This window comes from Leptonotus elevatus, chromosome 18 (genome assembly GCF_054856555.1).
Source record: "Leptonotus elevatus isolate MCC_2025b chromosome 18, RoL_Lele_1.0, whole genome shotgun sequence".
In the NCBI taxonomy this organism is placed as follows: domain Eukaryota; kingdom Metazoa; phylum Chordata; class Actinopteri; order Syngnathiformes; family Syngnathidae; genus Leptonotus; species Leptonotus elevatus.
This window is the reverse complement of record NC_141256.1, coordinates 10,499,411-10,521,011: the sequence shown is the minus strand read 5'-3', so window position 1 is coordinate 10,521,011 and position 21,601 is coordinate 10,499,411. Positions and strand designations below refer to the sequence as shown.

The 21,601-nt window shown below is 39.8% G+C and overlaps 2 protein-coding genes across 2 annotated transcripts; both read right to left on the bottom strand.

Moving 5' to 3' along the window:
* Positions 1-126: 126 nt before the first annotated feature.
* Positions 127-10,545, bottom strand: mmut (methylmalonyl CoA mutase). The gene is made up of 13 exons (XM_086061841.1): positions 10,457-10,545; positions 8,947-9,354; positions 8,422-8,789; positions 7,444-7,601; positions 5,862-6,033; positions 5,467-5,715; positions 4,026-4,137; positions 3,807-3,922; positions 2,978-3,093; positions 2,621-2,752; positions 1,599-1,746; positions 804-971; positions 127-488 (listed from the first exon to the last, which is right to left on the bottom strand). The coding sequence occupies exons 2-13, from the start codon at positions 9,320-9,322 to the stop codon at positions 360-362; spliced, it is 2,244 nt and encodes a 747-aa protein (XP_085917967.1). The 5' UTR covers positions 9,323-9,354; positions 10,457-10,545; the 3' UTR covers positions 127-359.
* A 280-nt stretch (positions 10,546-10,825) lies between these two features.
* fkbp1b (FKBP prolyl isomerase 1B) lies at positions 10,826-21,376 on the bottom strand. The gene is made up of 4 exons (XM_086061007.1): positions 21,122-21,376; positions 20,244-20,291; positions 12,673-12,785; positions 10,826-11,389 (listed from the first exon to the last, which is right to left on the bottom strand). Exons 1-4 carry the CDS (start codon positions 21,156-21,158, stop codon positions 11,261-11,263), a joined length of 327 nt encoding a protein of 108 aa, XP_085917133.1. The 5' UTR covers positions 21,159-21,376; the 3' UTR covers positions 10,826-11,260.
* Between the last annotated feature and the right edge of the window lie 225 nt (positions 21,377-21,601).

The window sequence follows — 21,601 nt, the reverse complement described above, 5'->3', positions numbered from 1 at the left end:
CCAATAGTATGTAACATTTGTACTTTAGGGACGGACGGAGAGACAGACAGACAGTGTTTGTGTACAAAGTGTACATATATAATACATTTGCTACTCACTGAGCTGAAGAAGTCCAGTTAAAACAGCTCATGCTTGTGTGGTGTTTAATCCCAAAAAAATATACACAATATACAAATATTAATGATCCACAATGCTATCAGAGAAGCTTGGTAAGGCAAATGACAAACAAAACATAATGATTCTAGCCATTATTATTATCATCATCACCATTTGAGAGTGGAAAACGTTCGTCCTTGAGTAAGAAAGTCATGATAATGGCAAGCGAGATAAATGTTCCTTTCTAAAGTAAAGATTGGCCTTTACATGGCCTGTCGGATGTTCTCTAGGCTCTTATGGATGTTGTCCACCACGTCCACAGCGGCCTGCGGGATCCTGGTGCCCGGCCCAAAGATGGCGCTCACGCCGCTCTGGTACAGGAAGTCGTAATCCTGCGTTCAAACAGGGTGCCTTTTTAATTTCTGTTTTACATGGTCATTATGTTATTAATTTAGTCTAAACTTCTATTTTAATTCAATTCTTATTCCAAATATATTTCATTTTCACTTCTTTATTTCAAATACATAATATGGTTTAACTTGAATTAAGTATCATTCTATTTCAGAAGACAGAAATAATCATGATAAAACAAATTCAACTTACATTTTAAATATTAAAAATTTTAAAGGCAAATATTTTTCATATCAACTTTACATAAGCAAGCGTTTCCGACATGGCTCCAGTTCATTTTCCAAGCCGGTCATTACCTGTGGCGGGATGACGCCCCCGCAGATGACCAGGATGTCGGGTCGCCCCATCTTGCGGAGCTCCTTGACAAGCTCGGGCACGAGAGTCTTGTGGCCGGCGGCCAGCGTGCTGACGCCCACGCAGTGGACGTCGGCGTCCACCGCCTGCTGGGCCACCTCTACGGGCGTCTGGTGGACAGCGGACACCAACCATCACAACAACAAGCAATAAGTACAGTCGTCAGTCGCACGCTATTTAGTAACTGCATTTACATTTTTGTCAGGCCCGACCGATTAATTGGCTGATTAGCTCTTTTGAAATTGTCAAGAAATGACCAATTTTGGGCTAATTTGTACATATTAATACAGTGTACATATTAATACATTATAACATAAAACAAAGATGATTATCACTTTTTTTTTAAAAAAGAAGAAAAAAATGGTATTGAATATTTTTGTTGAGTTTGATTACAAGAAGTTATCCAACTTTTGTGATATTTTTTTTCTTTTATATTTTTGTCATGTATTTGTATTTTCTAACATCCTTCAGAAGTGTTTGTATTTTTGTCTAATATTACTGTATTATTTTGGAATTCTTTTATAATTTTCTTCTCTAATTAATTTTTATTTTTTATTTTTTTTAGATGTTTTTGTGCATCATTTTTCTTTTAGATCATTGTCCTGTTGTCCTCTATTTTTTAACATATGTCAAGTCAAGTCATCTTTATTTATATATATATTACGCATGTATGAATCCATACTAGCTCTGTGTCATCCAAACAGATTTGTTTTGAGGAGGAGAGAAATTGCCCAAACCTGAAAGAGCGGCCCGATGTCCACATCAAAGCCCAGGTCGGCGAACCCTGTGGCGATCACTTTGGCTCCTCGATCGTGGCCATCCTGGCCCATCTTAGCCACCAGGAGACGAGGGTTCCGCCCTTCCTGGTTCTTAAATTCTGCCACTCTGTGATTATTATTTTGGAAATCAACATTATTGTGTGATTAATGAATACATGCCTGTGAGTATTCTTGTTTCGTTTGTTTGTGTTGCTGCTAAAGTAACTACTGCAACATCTATGCTAATTTCCCTTCACCCATCCATGATGTTTCACATTATATGTTAGCATTGAGCTAGCGGACTTTTGTTAATCAAAATTACATGGTTTACCGTTTTGCTGTTTAACTAACTTTAATTTACTGTCATTGACAGCTATAGACGTCAAAAATTAATTTGAACTATTTCTATTAGTTAAATTTTTTTTTCAATTTTTAACATTTTAACAAGAGTATGAAAACCTAGAATTTTTTTGTACATTTAGAACAGGTAGAACATTTGTGATTAATCGTGAGTTAACTAGTGAAGTCATGCGATTAATTTCGATTACAAATTTAAAAATATATATATATAATAATAATAATAATAATAATTTAATTTTAAATCATCTTAATTTTTTCTTTTAAAGAAAAGATGATCAAAAATTAGGGGCGTCTGGCGATTACAAATTTTTATCATAATTAATCGCATGACTTCACTAGTTAACTCACGATTAATCACAAATTTTACGTCTGTTCTAAATGTACAATAATTTCCCCCCACCCTAGGTTTTCATACTCTTGTTAACAAAAGTAGGAAAAAATGTTCAACTAATAGAAATAGTTCAAATGAATTTTTGACGTCTAAAGCCGTCAATGGCAGTGAATGAGTTAAATGCATAGTGAATCCTGACAAATTGTTATCCGAATTACTCACCTAATCACTGCTTTTGTGCTGAAACACATACCCTGCGATAAAAGGGACGTACGTAACTATAATCGTTCTGCTGGTTTGTATGCAGTACCTGTTGAGGGCAAAGGCGATTTCTTGATGCTCGCCGTACTCGCTGCGGTACGCTCCGCTCACCATGCGGGTGCTGGCCTTGTGCTCGCCAAACACTTTCTTCATTGCGTCCGTGATCTCGCCCACAGAACATCTGCAATCAGCAAGGAGGGGGAAAAAAATCAACACGGACCAGGCCGACCTGCAAATAGCGAAAATTCATCAATAACAAACGCCCTTTTCAATTGCAATGGACAAAAACAAAACAAACAAAAAACTACTTAACTACAGTAAGTGTCTTTCCACAAAAACAAAACTTGGTTCCCCAGCCAACCCGCCAACCCAAAAAAAAAAAAGATGTAAAAATATTTTTTTAAACCTGGCACGTGCCGCCTCCACAGCCAAAGCCAGCAGGTTTCCCTCTCGGGTGCGGGCGCACTCCTCAATGGCGGCCAGACATTTGTGGGCGGCGTCTGAGTCGCGACTCTCTCGCACCTGTCACGTAAAATGACACTCATCTCTAACATCGTCCTATACATGTTTCTGTGTGTTTGTACAAAATTGCACTTCGACAAAGACGCGGAAGAAACTTTGTTGAATTTTGCATCATCGTTATAATTTAGTGATAAATAATATATGTATATATTAATTTTATTCTAATTATTTGTATTTATTATTTAGAATTACTTGATGATTGTCTTTTTATGTAAATTGTTTGTATTTTATTTGTTGTAATGACAATATTTTAAAATAATATTTTAGCTTTTTTTTTATACTGCTATGAAGGAATGTTAAAATTATGTTACAATCATGTTTTTATTTTAATAATGTGTCTTATTTTGTGTCATTATTTTTATTTTTTCATCAATTTTAAACCCAAAAATACTTAGATAAGTGTCTTTGTGCTCCTTGACAGGTCCTGAAGTTATTATTTATTTTAAACAATTAACATTGACCCCTGGTCGCCCGCCATTCATTTCAATGGGGGATTTCGACCCCTGGTCGCCCGCTATTCATTTCAATGGAGGAATGTCGACCCCTGGTAGCCCGCCATTCATTTCAATGGGGGATTTCGACCCCTGGTCGCCCGCCATTCATTTCAATGGGGGATTTCGACCCCTGGTAGCCCGCCATTCATTTCAATGGGGGATTTCGACCCCTGGTCGCCCGCCATTCATTTCAATGGGGGATTTCAACATTTTTCTTACCTTCTTCAACTTTTCAATCTGTTTCTGTCGTACCAGGGTGTTATCAATAGCCAGCACCTCCACCGTTTCCTCCTTCTCCAGGCGGTACTTGTTCACCCCGACAATGACCTCCGACCCTGGAGAAGGAAACGGGAATTTCCAAATGTCATCAGTTGAAAAGATGGAGGCTTGAATATAGGAACGCATGGAAAGATTATGATTATGCAAGCGCTGGCGTACTTGAGTCGATGCGGGCCTGTCTGCGCGCTGCACATTCCTCGATGCGGAGCTTGGGGATGCCCTCGGCCACCGCTTGGGCCATCCCACCCATTTCCTCGATTTCCTGGATGAACTGCAGGCAGGATGAAAGATGCAACAAGAAGCAATGTCATATGGACCGTCTCAACTCAGTCATTGTAGAGAGGCAACGTAAATTGAAATGACACTTAAAGAGGAAGTCAACCATAAATATTTCTTGACAATAACACGTTCAATGTGACCTTACTAGTCTAAACATGACATTCTGATTAATTTTACGTTAGGAGTTATGCAGCGAAATTCAGTCTTTTTTTATTCATCTATCTCAGGGGGGCGGCCATTTTGCCACTTGCTGTTAACTGAAGATGAAATCCCAGTTGCTCAGGGCTCAGGCAACAACCAATCACAGATCACCTGTTTGTTGAAGATGAGCTGTGATTGGTTGTTACCTTAGCAACTGTGATGTCATCTTCTGTCGACAGCAAGTGACAAAATGGTCGCCTTCTGACATTAATAAAACTGCTGGATTTTTTTTACATTAACCAGAATACCATAATCACTAGACTAGTAGGTCTGCATAGAACATATTATTGTCAAGAATGTTTTGGGGCAGGGGTGGACTTCCCCTTTGAAAATGTCTCAAATTAAAGTTGAACTAAGATTGGAAGTTTAAATAATAGTAAAGATTAAATAAAAGTTGAAACCGAAATTATAGTAGAATAGAATAGAGTATAAATTCAAGTTTTAATTAAATTAATCTTTATGCCACCGTTTGAACTAAAGTACAAACAAATTGTAATTTAATTAAAGTTTAATTCAAACTTGAAATTGGAAGTTTTTGTATAAATAACAATTGAATTAAAAGTAAAAAATAAAATACAGGGGTTCCCTCATTTCATAGGGACTGAGCCTGATAGCAAAAATGCTCAAATAATTGACATATCCTTATAATTGCCGTGTAAAGATAAACATTTTGTGGACAAAACATAAATAAGTGGGTCTTTCTGCTAATAAGTAGGGGATCAGGTTAAATTAAAAATGTGAATGGGTGAAGAAGAAAAAAACGTGAATAAGCAGGTGTTTCCATGTATTAAAAAAAATAGAGAGAACACATGCAGGGCTCCAATGTAGATTAAACTAAGTAAAAAAAAAAGGGTTTAAAATGAGTTGAAGTTGAAAAAAAGAATATTCAATTTAAAAAAAAATTAATTTGCCGGCATAATTTGGTAAATTGATATCAAAAAATTTGCTTCTACTAAATTAGACACTCATTCATTTACAGTGATCGTACGCTACAAGATATGATTGTAATTGAATTTGAATTCCAATCGAATTCAACATTTAAATCAGTTCTTTCTCTTGAAATAATTTGAAATGGAACGATCCAATATTGCAATACGATGATCTGTCTGTACTGACGCACCTTCAAGGCCGTGTTGTGGAGATCGTCGGTGAGCGACTCCATCATGTGCGAGCCCCCCCACGGGTCGGCCACCTTGGGGATGCCCGACTCCTCCTGGATGATGATCTGCGTGTTGCGGGCGATGCGGGCGCTCTTGACGGTGGGCAGCCCCAGGGCCTCGTCGAAGGAGTTGGTGTGGAGCGACTGCGTGCCTCCGAACACGGCCGCCATGGCCTCGATCACCGTGCGGACCACGTTGTTGTACGGGTCCTGGGGACGGCGTTGCTTTGATTAGGCGCGGCCTGAATGCTGAATAGGGTTGCAATACTCTGGGAATTGGACTTCCCGTGGAAATTTAGCAAGGAATATTCGGGACACTTTGCAACTCTGATGGTGAATGGTCGCAAGCCACTTACTTGCTCTGTGAGAGACCAACCGGATGTTTGGCAGTGAGTGCGCAGGAGGAGGGACTTGGCGTTTTGCGGCTGGAATTTTTCCCGAAGTAACGTGGACCACAGCTTTCTGCCTGCCCGCAGCTTGGCGATCTCCATGTAGAAGTTCATGCCGATACCCCAGAAGAACGATAATCTGCCGATGTACACATACATGCATACATTCAATACTACTTTTTTTTCAGACACCAGTACAAGTACTTGTATTCACGCTTAAGTACTACCCGATGCTGAGGACCGATACCACGAGTACTTTTAAAATATAACATTTAATTAATAGAATGACAAATAATTGGAAATATATTTAAGTATCAGTGGCTAGTATCGACAGCCCTCACTATAACCGATTCTTTGAAATGAGGCTGGTATCGGCCCGATATGCATACCTGGCAACGGTACTCGCCCATCCCTACATACATACTTGTATCATATGTGACATACATGTTAATTGGAACAAATAAAATAGGCTTTTCAAATGAAAATGTAAATTTCAGATGCCATTTTATACAACACTGAAGTTAAAATATTGCAATAAATGAAAATAAATAAGATTTTAAAAAAATAAGAAGATATATTTACATTTACATTACGTTTTAAACCAAATCTTAAATTAAATACTAAATTACAGCTGTATTGAAATAAAAAATGTTTTAAAATAGATATTGTATAACTTGTGTGAAATTTCAAATTAAAATATAAAGAAAAAGGAATTATTTACAATTGCTTTACACGAAAATTGATTAAAATTGGAATTAGACTAAACTTTAAATTAATGTTGCAATTCTATTTGTGTTAAAAAGAAGTAGAAATACAATTATATTTCTAAATAAAAATGACTTAGGTTTGAAATGAAATTTGTATGTAACATTTTATGTTATTAAACATTTAAATTAAAATGGGAAACAGAATTACATTTAAAGTGAAGATCTTTATTTATTTTTTTATTGTAAGTAAAAATATTACATTACACTTGTTTATGTTCACAGTTCATGTTAAATGCATCTAAAATAAGATGTTTAACGTTGAAATAAAATAATGATACTTTCTTGAAATTGCAAAACCGTTATTTAAAAAAAAAAAAAAAGAGGTTCATTGAGGCCCTTATAAAAATGAAATGGCCCCTGACAGGAACAAATTTCACTGTCTCTGCTGCAAATCTTGGAGAAAAAAAATAAAATAAAAAGTATTTCAAGTAAAGTCTATTGAGGACAAGTTGTCTATTGTGAGACATTGTGAACGGCACATTTCACTCGGGTGGACTGTCGACAGGCGATAATTGCTTTGGTGAGACAGCCTTTCACTGGACATAACATCTGTGAAGAGACTGCTTCTGCCGCAGCCTCGGGAGCGCCTAACCTTCATTCCGATGAGCCGTTCATTATTGTAGACACGGAACGGTGGGGAACTTTGGGATGAAAGCAATCTCGAGTGTTGGAATTGGAACTCAAGTTAGAAACGTACCACTGCAGCTGCGGGGCGAGGGGCGGCCTACCGCTAATGCAAAACGTATTCCACGCCAAAAATGTTCAACGTAGCATTATTTTACCTCGGCGCAAACTCGTCAATGGTCAAGCCGGCTTTGAGTCCGGTGCGGCAGTACTCCAGCCCATTGGCGATGGTGTAGGCCACTTCCAAGATGGCATCGGCCCCCGCCTCCTGAAGATGGTAGCCGCTGATAGAGATGGAGTTGAACTTGGGCATGTGCTGGGAAAATGCAAAACATGATGCCGATTGAACATTACCAGGGTTTCTGCATGCAACATCAAATTTATGTGATACTTTTGAATGCTTTTTTTTTAATGATCTTTTTTTTTAACTTAAAATTAATTGAATTCCCACATCGTACTGCACACATATAAATTAGAGCTGTCAGTCCATTACAATTTTTTGTCATAATTAATCGCATGATTCCTATAGTTAACTTGTCATTAATCGTAAATTAATCGCACAATATATCTGTTCTAGATGTACAATAAAATATATTTTCAAGTTTTTGTTAATTAACATAAAAGTGGACAAATATAATTACCAAATACAAATTTGGTTGTATTTTTTAGTTAATTTATACAGTAATTTTATAGCAAGTAATTCATTAAGTTACAGTAAACAGTTACAGTTAACATAGATTTGAATTTTCTGCCTCTATGTGGCATTAGTGATTCATGTTGGACGATGGTAACAGGAACACTACATTTTTCTTTGCAAATTCAGAGTAACTGGTATTTGGAACATGAAGCAACTCGTGGACTGTAGGCCATTTTGTTCATTATAAATTACAACTAGTCACCAGTACCCACAAATAGGTGCAATTAATAATAATTGTATTGTAATGTAATGTCATGTATAATGTAATTGTATTAATTATAATTGTATTGACATTTTTTATGCCTCTCGACATCGTATTTAATGCTTCTTAATGACATTTAAGGCCTTACTTTTAGCAAAAAAAACATTTGATGACTTTTGTCTTGCGAGCGGGTGTGAAACACATTCCCCGTGATACACAAGGGTTGACTGTACTTACCTGGGAGGTGTACGCGAAGATGTCCGCGATGGCGTGCATGGAAGGTTCCGGTGGGAAGATGTAGGTATTCCGCACCATGAACTCCTTCAAAATGTCGTTCTGGATGGTTCCGGTCAGCTTGGCTTTGGAGACGCCCTGCTCCTCGCCCGTCACAATGAACATGGCGAGCACGGGGATGACAGCCCCGTTCATGGTCATGGATACGGACATCTTCTCCAGCGGGATGCCGTCGAAGAGCATCTTCATGTCCTCTACCGTGTCGATGGCCACGCCCGCCATGCCCACGTCACCGTGCACCCGAGGGTTGTCCGAGTCGTAGCCGCGGTGCGTGGGGAGATCGAAGGCCACCGAGAGGCCCTGCTGCCCCGCTGAGATTTACCAACGAAAGCATGAAAATGAACATTTTAGATCAGGACGAATGCTTGAAAGTCAATGTGTTTAAAAAAAAAAAAAGAAATCTGCCAATTTTAAAAGAGCTAATATCATAACGTCACAAAGTTTGGCCTTGGTGCCGGTTAGCCCTACCTTTGATGTTATCCTTGTAAAACTTGTTACTCTCCTCCACAGTGCTGAATCCCGCATACTGCCTAATGGTCCAAGGTCTGTTGGTGTACATGGTGGGATAGGGCCCCCGAGTGTAGGGAAACACCCCTGGCAATTCGTCGGGACTCGCGTCCGAGTCTGCCTTGGTGTACACCGGCTTGATGTCGATGCCTTCAGGCGTGTGCCATATCAGGTCCTCCGGGTTCTTCCCCTTCAGCTGCTTCTTGGCCAGGGCGGCCCACTGGGGGTGCAGCTCCACCTCGTCCCGCCGTAGGACAGAGGTATGGATCCCGCAGGTGTGGAGGGGCACCCGGGCCAAGAGCCGGGCGGCGACGCACGCTCTGTGTGCCGTCAGCATGCTTCCCCTTGCCTCACGCGCACATGGATGACCTGAAGGAGGTAAAGCAGACATGAAAGGATAGCATATAGGTTTGTTTGTTTGGGGGGTACAAACTACATACCTTTTTGTAATGCCTATAAACAAGATGCTAAGATACTTATAGGTAGCAGAGAAGTAATTCATAACTACTTTAGGATGAGGGTTTAGGACTAAGGAATAGTTCAAATTTTACAATAACACAGAAAATTAGCATTTTTACACAGGTTTTTCTAAACCACAATTTTAAAAGCAATTTTGGAGTTTCATTGGTTTATTATTATTATTATTATTATTATTATTAATTATTATTATTATTATTATAATATTCGGACGCCACGCTATTGCCATCTCCTGTCCAGTATGAGAAATTGTCGCGGTGACAACTTCCGGTAACCCAGAAACAAATATACGGGCCGTTTTTCGATTTATATCTCCTGCTTATTCTATTTTCGTTTCTGAAAAAAAAAAAAGGAAACTCAAACTGCTATTGGACATTTCCTTAGCCGTCCCAGACAGCCAAACGAGAAAATCAAGCTGTATATCAAATTTGTTGTTTCTATTTTAAAACGAAAATCAAATAAGTGAATGAGTCGTTTTTCTATTTTTAATATCTGTTTCCAAACGTAATATCCAATTACCAAAAGAGACACGCACCCATGTTCATCCTCAGTTTAGTTTCTCTTCGGACGCTAAAGCATGTGATGGTCTGTAAGCAATGGGACAATCACAATCACAATGCGGTTCGCCAACAATTGAGAACTACTACATTAATCGATGATTCGATACAATATAAATAATAACGACATATTAGCATTGTAAGCTAAAATGTAGTTTAAAACGTTACACTACATCATAGAGACAATAGTAAGCTACATGAAAGCGTAAACGTTATCCTGGATATGAAGGTAATCATGTCCATTAATGACAAATTGAGACGATGTTAACTTTAAGTTGGGAAAAAAAAGTTAAGCTAGGTGCAGCAGCTACGTAGCTACTCGTAGCTAACGGTAACGAAATTATATTTTTGACAATTTGCATCTACGAAATACAGCATTTATTCGTGACACTCGTCTTAATGCACTACTGTTGTGTATATTTTAATATTTTTCTGACCTTGTTTACTCTTCTTGTGGTCTTTAAAGGTTGGCAAAAGGCGTGCGTGCGTCCATCCAATGGACTTTCATAACATTAGCCGTCAGCCAATTGGAAAAGACGGCGAGTCTATGAACTCTGACCTAGAAAACCGGAAGTAAATAGTCAACGTCTTCCTCTCCGGCGGCCATATTGGTGAGGTATAGTAAGTGTTCGTAAACAGACGATTATGTGAATTTATAATTTTAGACCTTTTAAGGGTCGTGCGTTGTCAATAATTTCGAGCCAAATGTGGATAAAATAAATATTTGATAAATTGCATTTGAACTATAAGTATGATAGTATGAAAATATTGTAATATATTTGTCTCAAGTAAATAACACAGGACACTTTGAAGTTAACATGCCATTTTTATTCCAGAGTTGGTCAACAAAATTGTAAGCAGCAACAGTTCTGTACGCCATCAGACCAGGTCAACTAGAGAAAACACACGTGCAGTAAATGCTTTTTATTGGGGGGGATTACAAATACATAGTTAACATGGCAACATTTTCGGGAGCATTCAGCAGGACAAACCCTGATTAAAGTGGCGTTGCAGTCAGGTCAGTAGTTATGTCAGTAAGCGTTATGTTTATATAGAAAATACCCAGTCAAGATGCAGGAACTTTTGTAATGTGCTTATGCTCTGTTGCTAATACTGTAAGGCAGTGAGTGTTTTGATTGCAATATGGTATGACTTAAGATGCATTTAAATAGTAAATGAAACAAGAGAGGGATGGCGGTGGGAAGGGAGTCAGCGCTTCAAATGGGACCTGCACAAATATTTCACTCCAGTTTGAGGAGCTCCACGTCGAAAACAAGCGTGGCATTGGGAGGGATGACGCCGGGGTGGCCTGTGAGGCCGTAGGCGACGTCTGGCGTGCAGGTGAGCTTCACCCTCTGGCCTAGGCTCATCTGGAGCACAGCATGTATTGATTCATTAGCAAAATACACATGTACAACTTTTATCACAGAACACAAGCAGTTGAAATATAACTGAGAAAAAGTGTATTTTAAAATTGTCAGTTAGCAGCATGTGTTGGTCCGGTTTAACCCACCTTTTGTTTCTGTTCATGTACCGCGGTAATGAACGGTCTGACTGTCTAATCATTGAGTGTTTTTTTGTTTTGTTAAGCCCTGTCACAAAAATGTCTACTGTACATGTCAATTATTGTAGCGGCACCCCTGATTGATTATTAACAATCTCAAATTCTAAATTCATTTTACATGCAAGTAAATGGGAATATTGGAAAAACATAACAAGGACTATTTTATTTTTTATTATTGTATTCTTAATTATACTTGACCATTACATTTAAATTGTGTTTATATATTTTTTAATCATTTTATGAACCCATTTTTAAATAATTATTCCTTAAGCATTTTAGCAATTCACTTTTATTTGCATTTGTTTTTACATCATGAGTTTTGTCTAAATATTTCCAATTTTTTAAACATTTTATCAATTGCTTGTCTTCATTTATTTTAAGTTATGGACATTTCTAATCGTTGCATTTTATCTATAAGAATATTTGATTAATCAATTATCATCATTTTATAGTTTATTGTGTTATTAATACAATTGTTGTATGTTCTACAACAATTCAATGGAAAAAGGGCCTATTAGGATGATTTTTGTCATTTGTAAAGTATTGTTTTGTCATCATGTTTACATTATAATTCTGCAAAAGTAGGTTAAGGCATGACATTACATCATGTAACCAGTAATTGTAACTACCAGTAGTAATACATTTTCCGTAAAATTTTCACTGTATGAAATCTAGCTCTGCGAGTTTTTTCTCAAAACTATATTGAAGTTCCTTTTTAAGGACTGACTTTCAATTGAGTAAATTCCTGGCTTCTTTTAAAAGTCCAACAGTTGTGCAGCCCTACATACATAAACGTTGACGTTTCCTTGACTAAAAACCTGCCTTCTTCTTACTGTGCAGCAGAGGGTGCTGCTGCGCAACCTAAGACTAAAGTCAGCTGTATCAAATTCAATGAAGTTCTTTCTACTGTTAATTATTAAAGAGCACAATGCTGTTTTTCTCTCAGTTGTGCTCCCATAAAGTCAACTAGAAATCAGCGCTTGTTTTGATTGACAATAGGTAATCACCCCTATAACGTGATATACCATTCCATCGAGAGTGACAAGTGCAAGGAGAGTGTTTACGAGCAAAGGTTCTTGTTTTTCTGACCTGAGCCACGCCTTCTTCCCAGCCTTTGATCACCTCGTTGCGTCCAATTTTGAATTTGAAGGGCTTGTTTCTGTCTCGGGACGAGTCGAACTTTTTGCCATTCTGCAGCATACCTGTCAAAAAAAAGAAAAAAAGACCAAATCATCACTTTTTGGATGGGCTTTAGTTTGAAAATCTGAAGCGTTACAGCGAGTGGGATGGGGGAGGGGGGGTCTTATAAGGATTTTGGGTCGTTTTCAGTTCTCCCAAACGCACAAAGGCTGACTATGAATCAGGAAGCGGTGGCCTGGTTTATTGGATTATTTTTAAAGTTAACAACTAGGCCGTCGCTCGTCATTGTGTCGAGGGAGAACAACAACAAAAAAAACACTGCAACCCAGACAAATAGACATAGCAGAATCAGAGCATTTGTATTATTATCGACTGAATAACTCATGAACGATTTGAGTGCTAAGCGGTTCGACAAACTTTACCACCCGCATAGAGGAAGGTCAGGTTTGTTAGCCCTCGGACCTAGCATAGCATACACTGCTAACAGCAGAAGCTATGTTTGTAGGACAGTGGTGCCTCGAGATACAAGTTTATTTCATGCTGTGACCATGCTTATAACTTAAAACCTACCCGCCCAAGTATTAACATGGTGTGGGAAACACTGACTACAGTCATGCAGACAAAGGAAAATAGTACTTCTACTACTGCAAGTGACTCAGTACGATGCTGTCATATTTTTTATTTAACAGTTTGTGTTCAAATATCTATAGCTTCTAAAATCGCAACCATCGATTCCAACTGTTGGTTTAATAAAGCCGTAAATATAACACAATGAGCCCTTGTGTATCACAGACCAACTCATGATAGGTGAAAATCCATGACCGTGTTATTTTTTTTAAACCAGCTTTATACTTAACTAATTCACTGCCATTGACGCCTATAAACGTCAAAAATTAATTTGAACTATTTTTATTAGTTAAACTTTTTTTTTTCAATTTTTGTTAACAAGAGTATGACATTTTTTTAATAATCTTTTTTTTTTTTTTAAGAAGAGAAAAGATTGTTAAAAATTAGGGGCGGCAGGCGATTACAATTTTTTATTGTAATTAATCGCATGACTTTAATAGTTAACTCACGATTAATCACACATTTGATATCTGTTCTAAATGTACAATATTTTATTCTTCTAGGTTTTCATACTCTTGTTAACAAAAGTGGGGAAAAAAATGTGAAACTAATAGAAATAGTTCAAATGAATTTTTGACGTCTATAGCCGTCAATGGCAGTGAATGAGTTAGCACACGGGAAACAAAACATTCTTAAGCTATTTCTTAGCGCCGCTGTTCTAAAACAAGAAAATGAACCGGGTCTCAAAGTGCTCCCATAGTAGTCGACTAAACGCTTGGTGTGGGTTAAAATGATTCGGCGCTGCAATGCGATACTCTTCCGGTAACGGCCCTTTAATTTATGTCAGCCTGTGTTCACTCGGCAAGTGTGAATAGTTGGACGTCTAAAGACGTTTGGCGAACGTCACGCTTTAACGCCACAACTGCACCGCCTCTCCGCTTTCACCAGCCATCTAAATTTAGCATCTCCGGGCATTTCTAAGACTCACACAAGGCTTGCCCGATCTCTGCAAAGGCTCGGGATCGGTTCCAAACAAGGAAGTCGTCAAGTGCAAGCCGTGGAGGGGCCAACACCTGCTACGGCGCGTCCTATTGGCCCAGCGGTATCGCCGTACAGTGATTGTGCCACGGTCCGTAGAGTGGAAGAAAATCACGCATTACGCTGACAGCACAAACAAACAAAAATGCAAGAAAGATGAAATTTTGACCTGAAAAATTTGACCTCATCCGAATGCGAGGAAAAAAACAGTGTACAGTGTTCCCTCGTTTGCCGCTGGGTTTAGGTTCCAAAAAAATGCCCGCAATAAATGAAATCCATGAAATAGTTAGCTTTATGTTTTACATTTATTATAAATGTTTTAAGGCTCTAAAAAACCCTCACCGCACAATTTATACACTTTACTCATCGGGGCGTTTACATTTTCTCACATTTCTCAATGTTCAAACCTTCATGAATTTTATAAAATCGATACATTGCAGTACAATAAAAACGCAATATTGCGAGGCCGCAAAAAGTGAACCGCGTTATAGCACGGGAACACTATTTGACAATGTCTATATTTAACGATGCTATATCAATACTATAATTTTAATAGGCAAATCTACAACGTATCACAGTATCGCAGCTGGCCGATTTAAAGATTTTGTATAAAAAAAAAAAGATTTCCATTGACAAAAGTGGCAAATCTTTTGGACCCCCCCTGGTGATGTGTTTGCAGCAGATGTCGTAAATCCCGCGACAGACACAAATGTTGGCGTCTGGCACTTTTTTTTTTTTTTTTTTAAAGCCCTGAGGGTGGTTTCTAACATTAGGCAGTGTTAAATAAATCTCCAGACTGAACTTGTAGCTGCTGAAGTTATAAAAAGAGGGTGTGCCAGCTGCATTCGGGCCACTTTATTAGGTACACTAGCTCCAGTTATGCGGTAGAAGTTTAGCTATGTGGGAGTTGCCCATTATTATGATGTATTTTCTCTACATTTTCTGCTCGCTGTTTGTTTCGGTGTGTTCGAATACATTTTTTTGATGTCTTTAAAAAATGCCAATTTTATTTTGCAACTTTTCACCTATGGCGGCTGCTTCTGCAAGGTAACTCCCGCAATGTCGCGTAAATGACTGCAATTTCTGCTGCTATCAGCTACGGGGGGCATGGGTGCGGCGGTAGTTCTCATCCCTTCCTGATCCTGAAGCCGCCAGTTACGACTCTCGAGAGAAAACTCCAAGCTCTTTGGCTGCGTCGGCGCAAAAAAAGAAACGAAAAAAAAAAAAGATTAAGAGCTAACAGAGGCGGGGTTATTTTTACTCTGCCATATCCTGTCTCGACACCCCCCCCCCCAACCCCCCAACAGTCTAGAGGCGCTGCCAGCGTGACACTCCCCCCCCCCTCCCTCCTGCATTAAAAGGGGTGGATGAGAAAAGCTGCATGACAGGCTTTATGTCTGAGCCTGCACTGCAGTCTGCAAGAAGCTTTAGGTGACTGGGAGGACTTCATCCAACAAAAGGTGGGAAATCTGCGGCCCACAAGATCATTGGAATCTATAAAAAAAATACATTTGCCAAACTAGGACTAAACAGTGCATCAAAACCAGACACATTTATAAGAATTTCAAAGTTAAAACCGTCGGCACGGTCAATAAAACAATACAACGAGTATGCGTGAAAAGAGCCAAAATCCCAGATAAAGGCACTTCCCAAAATCCAAAACAAAATGGCTAACTGCCTGTACGCTTCACAGCATAGGTTCCTTTTTTTAAGTTTCATGCCGGATTTTATGTCAATTACTACACTGGGAGAGTGTTCTGATGTTTTCGACAACTATTGACTGAACCTGATTTTGGAAAGGCAAAAGTCCAGTGGTCTATTCCCCTGTTTGGAGCGCCAACATCGTGAGGAATGACGTCCACGTTTAGGAATGACATCATCGCATCCTCCTGGCCTACTCCTTAACATTTATTGTGTGACGTTTGTGAGATAAACATTACATGACACAAAACTAAAGCTATACCGTTGCTCAAGTGAAGGTCAAAGGAAATTAAGCAACTGGGCACCGGAATGCCTACACTCAATTCCCAGTTAATTCCCATCAATTATCATTATGCCCATTTGAATGTCTTTGGAAAATTCCGCATCTTAACTTCCGATACAAGTTCACCGGAAGCAATCCAGACATTTAGTGTACATTTTCCACCCTTTTGAATTCCTAGGTGTACCTAATGTTATGATCAGTAAGTGAATCATAACAGATTTGTTTCCACTCTTGAACTCAAAGCCCCCATGTGCGAGCGTGAGCGGCTTTTCTAAAAAAAAAAAAAAAAATGTAAGCCTCGTGACCTCTCGCTTGCCATATTTGGGAATCTCAGCCTCCCGCCCGAGTCACGGGAGGGTCAGCTGCACGCCATGTAAGCGAGCGTCTGCGCTGTGTGCGCGTGTCTGCGTGGTTCGAATCCCAAAGGAATTATGCGGGCGGGAGGAAGATTAAGCAACCCGGCAATGCCACTTGAAACAGTTCATCCAGCCATTCTTCCCGAGAAACACATTTCCCAGCTTCTCATGAGACACATTCATAAAGAAGCAAGCCATGGAGGACGAAGACAAAAGGTTTTTGATACCATATCGTTATGAGCTGATGATTTGAATCACCTGGGTTGGAGGCAGGTGACACCGAAAACATGTCGGTCTGCGGCTCTCTAGGACCGAACTTGCCTATCCCTAGGCTCGGTGAGAGAAATGAGATCAGACCTTGGTACGAATTTTGTCTCTTCAAGATGGCATTAAGTGGACGTTTAATCCCCCTCACCGAGGAGGTGCGTGGGAGCGGTGGATTCGGATGGTAAAGAAGACCCTTTTGTCTGTACGCAACAAATGCTAGATGATGAAGGACTATATACTAGGGGTGGGAATCTTTGAATGTCTCTCGATTCAATTCCGATTTTTGGGCCTGCGATTCGATTCAGAATCGACTTTCGATTAAGAACGATTTCTGATTCAAAATGATTTGATTTGATTGATGGGTAGTAGGTGATGTCTGGTCGGTGCTGGGTTTCACTTTCCTTTCTTTTCTTTGATCCTTCCTCTGGTCTCCTGACAACCTCACGACTCTAACTGGATTCTGAAGTATTCGGTTTAGGTGAACGGTATGGGATTTTTTTTAATAGGTTTTAGGTGAACTAATGAGTACACACTCACACGCACACACACATAAAAAAAAAAAAGAGAGAGCAATGATGATGACATGTCGAATTGGTACAATTACCGAATGAACAATATTGAGCTCTCTCTCAAAAAAAAGAAAAATAAGAAAAAAAGATGTGCGCACTTCTTGCTGGGTAAAGGTTTAAAAAGCAAGATGGCTTCCTTTGCTGCTCTGGTTGTGTGTATGTGTGTGTGGGAGGGGAGACAAGCTAGAGCTAGGCCTCTCGGCTTGCTAAGGGTTTTTCAAGCGTTATTAGCATTACTCATGATATTCTGCAATATTCCAAGCTGAAAGGATTAGTTTTGTTCATGAATCAACTCTCCAAACGACCCAACATCCATAACCCGGTTCCTGACCTCATCGTCTGAGCAAACAATTGGTGAGTCAAATGCATTGCAGCCCTGCTGAGACCTGCAACATGGAAATCTTTGAAAAATGGCACAAACAGCGAGGATCACAAACAGCCGCGGGCCTGCGTTCCCATTGAGGTTGGGATGAAGCGAGGAGATCGGAATGTGACGTTTGCTAACAGTGAAAGAAAGCAACAACAAAATACTTTATGTAACAAATAGCCTCTTTATCTTTGCTTCTATTTAGCCAGCAGGAAGCCTCGGAGCGCCTAGCGTCCCAAATCTATGGCTAACCGTTATCACCAGACTTCCTCTCCTCATATCTTAACGTAATCTTTGCTCTTGTAAAACAAAAAGTGGGCCAGAGAGGCGGCATGGAAGCTGACACGTAGCTAACGTTATCAAACGTCACCACACTGCTCCGCCCACACACCATGACGATGACAACTATTTCTCACAAATTAGCATTTTCCATCTGTCCTGTAAATGTGGTTTAAATGTGGTAACCAGGTAACCATTAATTGAATAGTAGACATGGAGAAAATGTTCATGTTGCTAAGTGAAACTGGCTTGGTTTGTAATTCATTTGTTTAATGGCGAGTCAAATTTTGTGACGGTCTTGAATTGGTGATTCAAATTTAGGAGTAACTTGAGTGTACGCGATGACGATGATTTATTTCTAAAATGGATGATAGTGAAAGACTACTTCAATTGTTCATTAATGTTTCTTTGATTAATAAAGTAAAAAAATAAATACATTTGCTGCAACTAGGACAAATTACATTTTTCAAGTCCCACCGGACATGGCCAAAATGACCCCCAAGATGGCCGCTTCAAACAGAAATAACAGACTTTTTGCGGGAATGGTTTCTTGGGACTTTTTTGTGGGTCTACTCATGACATGCCGACCATGTTTTATTTTGCTAAATCCAACTGGTCAACTGAGTCAACTTTCAGAGTCGAACAAAACCTTTACGTGAAGTTTGTCTTTGAAGGGCCTTTGGAAAAGACAAAATTGACTCAAAATTGTTCATTTTAAACCAAATTAGCGAATTTTATGTGTCCTTTTAGGCATGGCTTCTTTAGACTTTTTTGTGGGTCTACTCATGACGGACAGGCCTACCAAATTTCATGTTGCTCAGGGTAATTGGCTTTGAGGGCTGAATTTTCCAAATAATTTTATTAGTTTCACTTTTTTTAGGAAAATTGTCAAATTTTGTTGCCATGCTTCGCCCACATGCAATAACAAAAACAAAAATGACTTGTCATTTTGCAAGGTTCAAATGTGGTAGTCATCTGACAAAAGTAAAGGACCCCTGAAGAATCTGCAACTCAAACCCTAAAATGTCTGCTTCCAACCAAAATGGCTGACTTCCTGTGTCTTTTCCATTATGGCTCTCTCTGTCTTTCTTTTTTTTTGTCACTCTACCCATGATAGGCATGCCAACCCAATTAGACGTTACTCGGCGAAACTTGCTTTGGGGGGCTACACTTCCAAATACCGACCATAGTTTCCATGCCACCATTTCCCTTTCGCGGAGTCAATAACGCGTTTATCGCTCTGTGGGGTTTGTCTGACTGAATTGGAGCCAGCGGCCGGCAGCATGATGATTTAATGAGTCAAAATGGGGGGAGGACATGGAGGAGTGAGAGAATGCGGAGGATGTGAGTGACGCACGGCAATGGAGAGATCTAGTCAGCAGGGAGGCAGGCGGACATGGGGGGGGGGGGGGTGACACCTCGTTTGGGAGTAAAGAAGCAATAACACAAATGGTGCCGTTTCTCCTTTATACATAACCTCTGATAAACTACAGTCGACTGTTACGCATACTGTGTAGCGCAACGCAGCCATCCATGTGCGTTTATGGCAAAGCCCGCGGCGCACGGTCTGAGGCCGTGTTTTTATAGCCACGTCGTAAAAACCTGCTGATCCGCAGACGTTGCTGATAGCGAACGAGAATTGCTTTTTGTTTTGTTTACTCTCTGTCTGACCTACTTGTCTGCGCCGAACAAGTGCCCGAGGCACGTGCCAACCCAAATGCGTTTCCCCGATGTCGCAGTGGCGCAGCTCACAAAAAATTGGAACAAAAGAGGACCGTAAAGCATGAAGCATAGACATGCTGGACGGTCAACTGAGGACAGTTTTGGGCTCGTTGGAGCAATTTTTCTCAACTGAACTGTACTTCGGCCGTGATTTATCTGAGTACCAAAAAGGAGGAGCCAACGTTACGTACCATAGATAACGTAAGAAAAAGTAGGATGAATTGAAAGACCGTGGGACAAAAGGTCCCAGCATACGCAAACATAAGATCAGTAGCAGGACAGAATAGGACAATGTGAGAACGCGTGGGATAACATGAAACAACAGCACGAGGGCAACCTACTGTAAGATCGTGCAGGACTGACTCACTCACCTATGTAATGAACCACGCACGTCTGACCCTTCTTTGGAAATGTGCTTCCTGTGGGGAAACAAATACAGATGAGTTCATATTACTATATCACAGTTCAACTTTTGCACACCGCTAATGACATAATGACTACTAGCTTACAAACCTTCGCCTTACGAACCATTCGGACATACTAACACTTCAATGTTAGTTACTTTTCTAATACTTCTGTCCTAATTTTTGCCTCTTTGCCTATAATATTGTGCCACTACATAATTCAGTCTTTTTTAGAATTATATTTGAATTTAAGAAAATGAAGCTCTAGCCGATCCAGCTAAATTTTGCTTTGACTTGCAAGCAAAAACTTGACACAAGCAGGGTATAGCGGCAGTGAACTTTACTCAACTCACTTCACAACAAGCAGTGGTTTGGCAAATAGTAATTTAGATGATTTAGATGAACAAAAGTTGTTTTTGTTTTTTTTCCATTGGAGGGGCGGGGGGAGTAGGCCTCAGACACACACTAGAAGGAGCAGCACAACAAATTGAATTGAAGCATAAAATCAAGATGCATAAATTAATTAATTCCACTCTATTTAATTGTTATTACTGCACGTTTTTATAAAGCGCAATATTGTAGCGTTCCATTTTATTTCCATATTAAAAATAATAATAATAAATAAACACATTACTATTTGTTGTTGGCTTATTTGGGGGGCAGGCCTGAACGGATTAATGGCATTTCCATTCACCACAATGGGGTAAGCTGATTTGAGATTGTAACCTACCTAATAAGATTAAATACAATACAACATACAAATAAACTAAAACAATTCAACCATAACATAATACATTCGGTGCCGAGGAAGAGAGCTACCAAGCTCCCTCCGGGCAGCAACTCACCATCACCGGGTGATATTGTCTCGACTTCCACGCCCATGGTGCTGCAATACGTCGTCGACTTTTAGCCGTGGAACATAAGTCCTTCTCAGGCGAGCTGTTCCCCGTATGGTCGCTACCGTCACAGCTCGTTGTCCGCCGAAGGACAGCATGCAGTCGTCACCCGACCGCCGCCGAGAGCCTCCCTGCCGAGATATGAGAAAAGGGAGCTAGCGGATTTTTGGGACTTCGGCGATGGGCTGTCAGAAGATGGCGGCGCCACACTGCGGCGGTGCGGAGTACTTGCTGACAGAACGGCGTTTGCTTGTTGTGGATTTATGGTTGCTGCTTGAAACAAAATACCAACAGTTGCATGTATAATCGGTCCCTCTTGATGCTTTCAGTTGGCAAATACTACTTTTAAACAAGGAAAAACGTTCGAAATTACCCTGAATTGCAATTAAACAACGTTTCCCATGATGCATCTCTCAGTGAATCACTTCC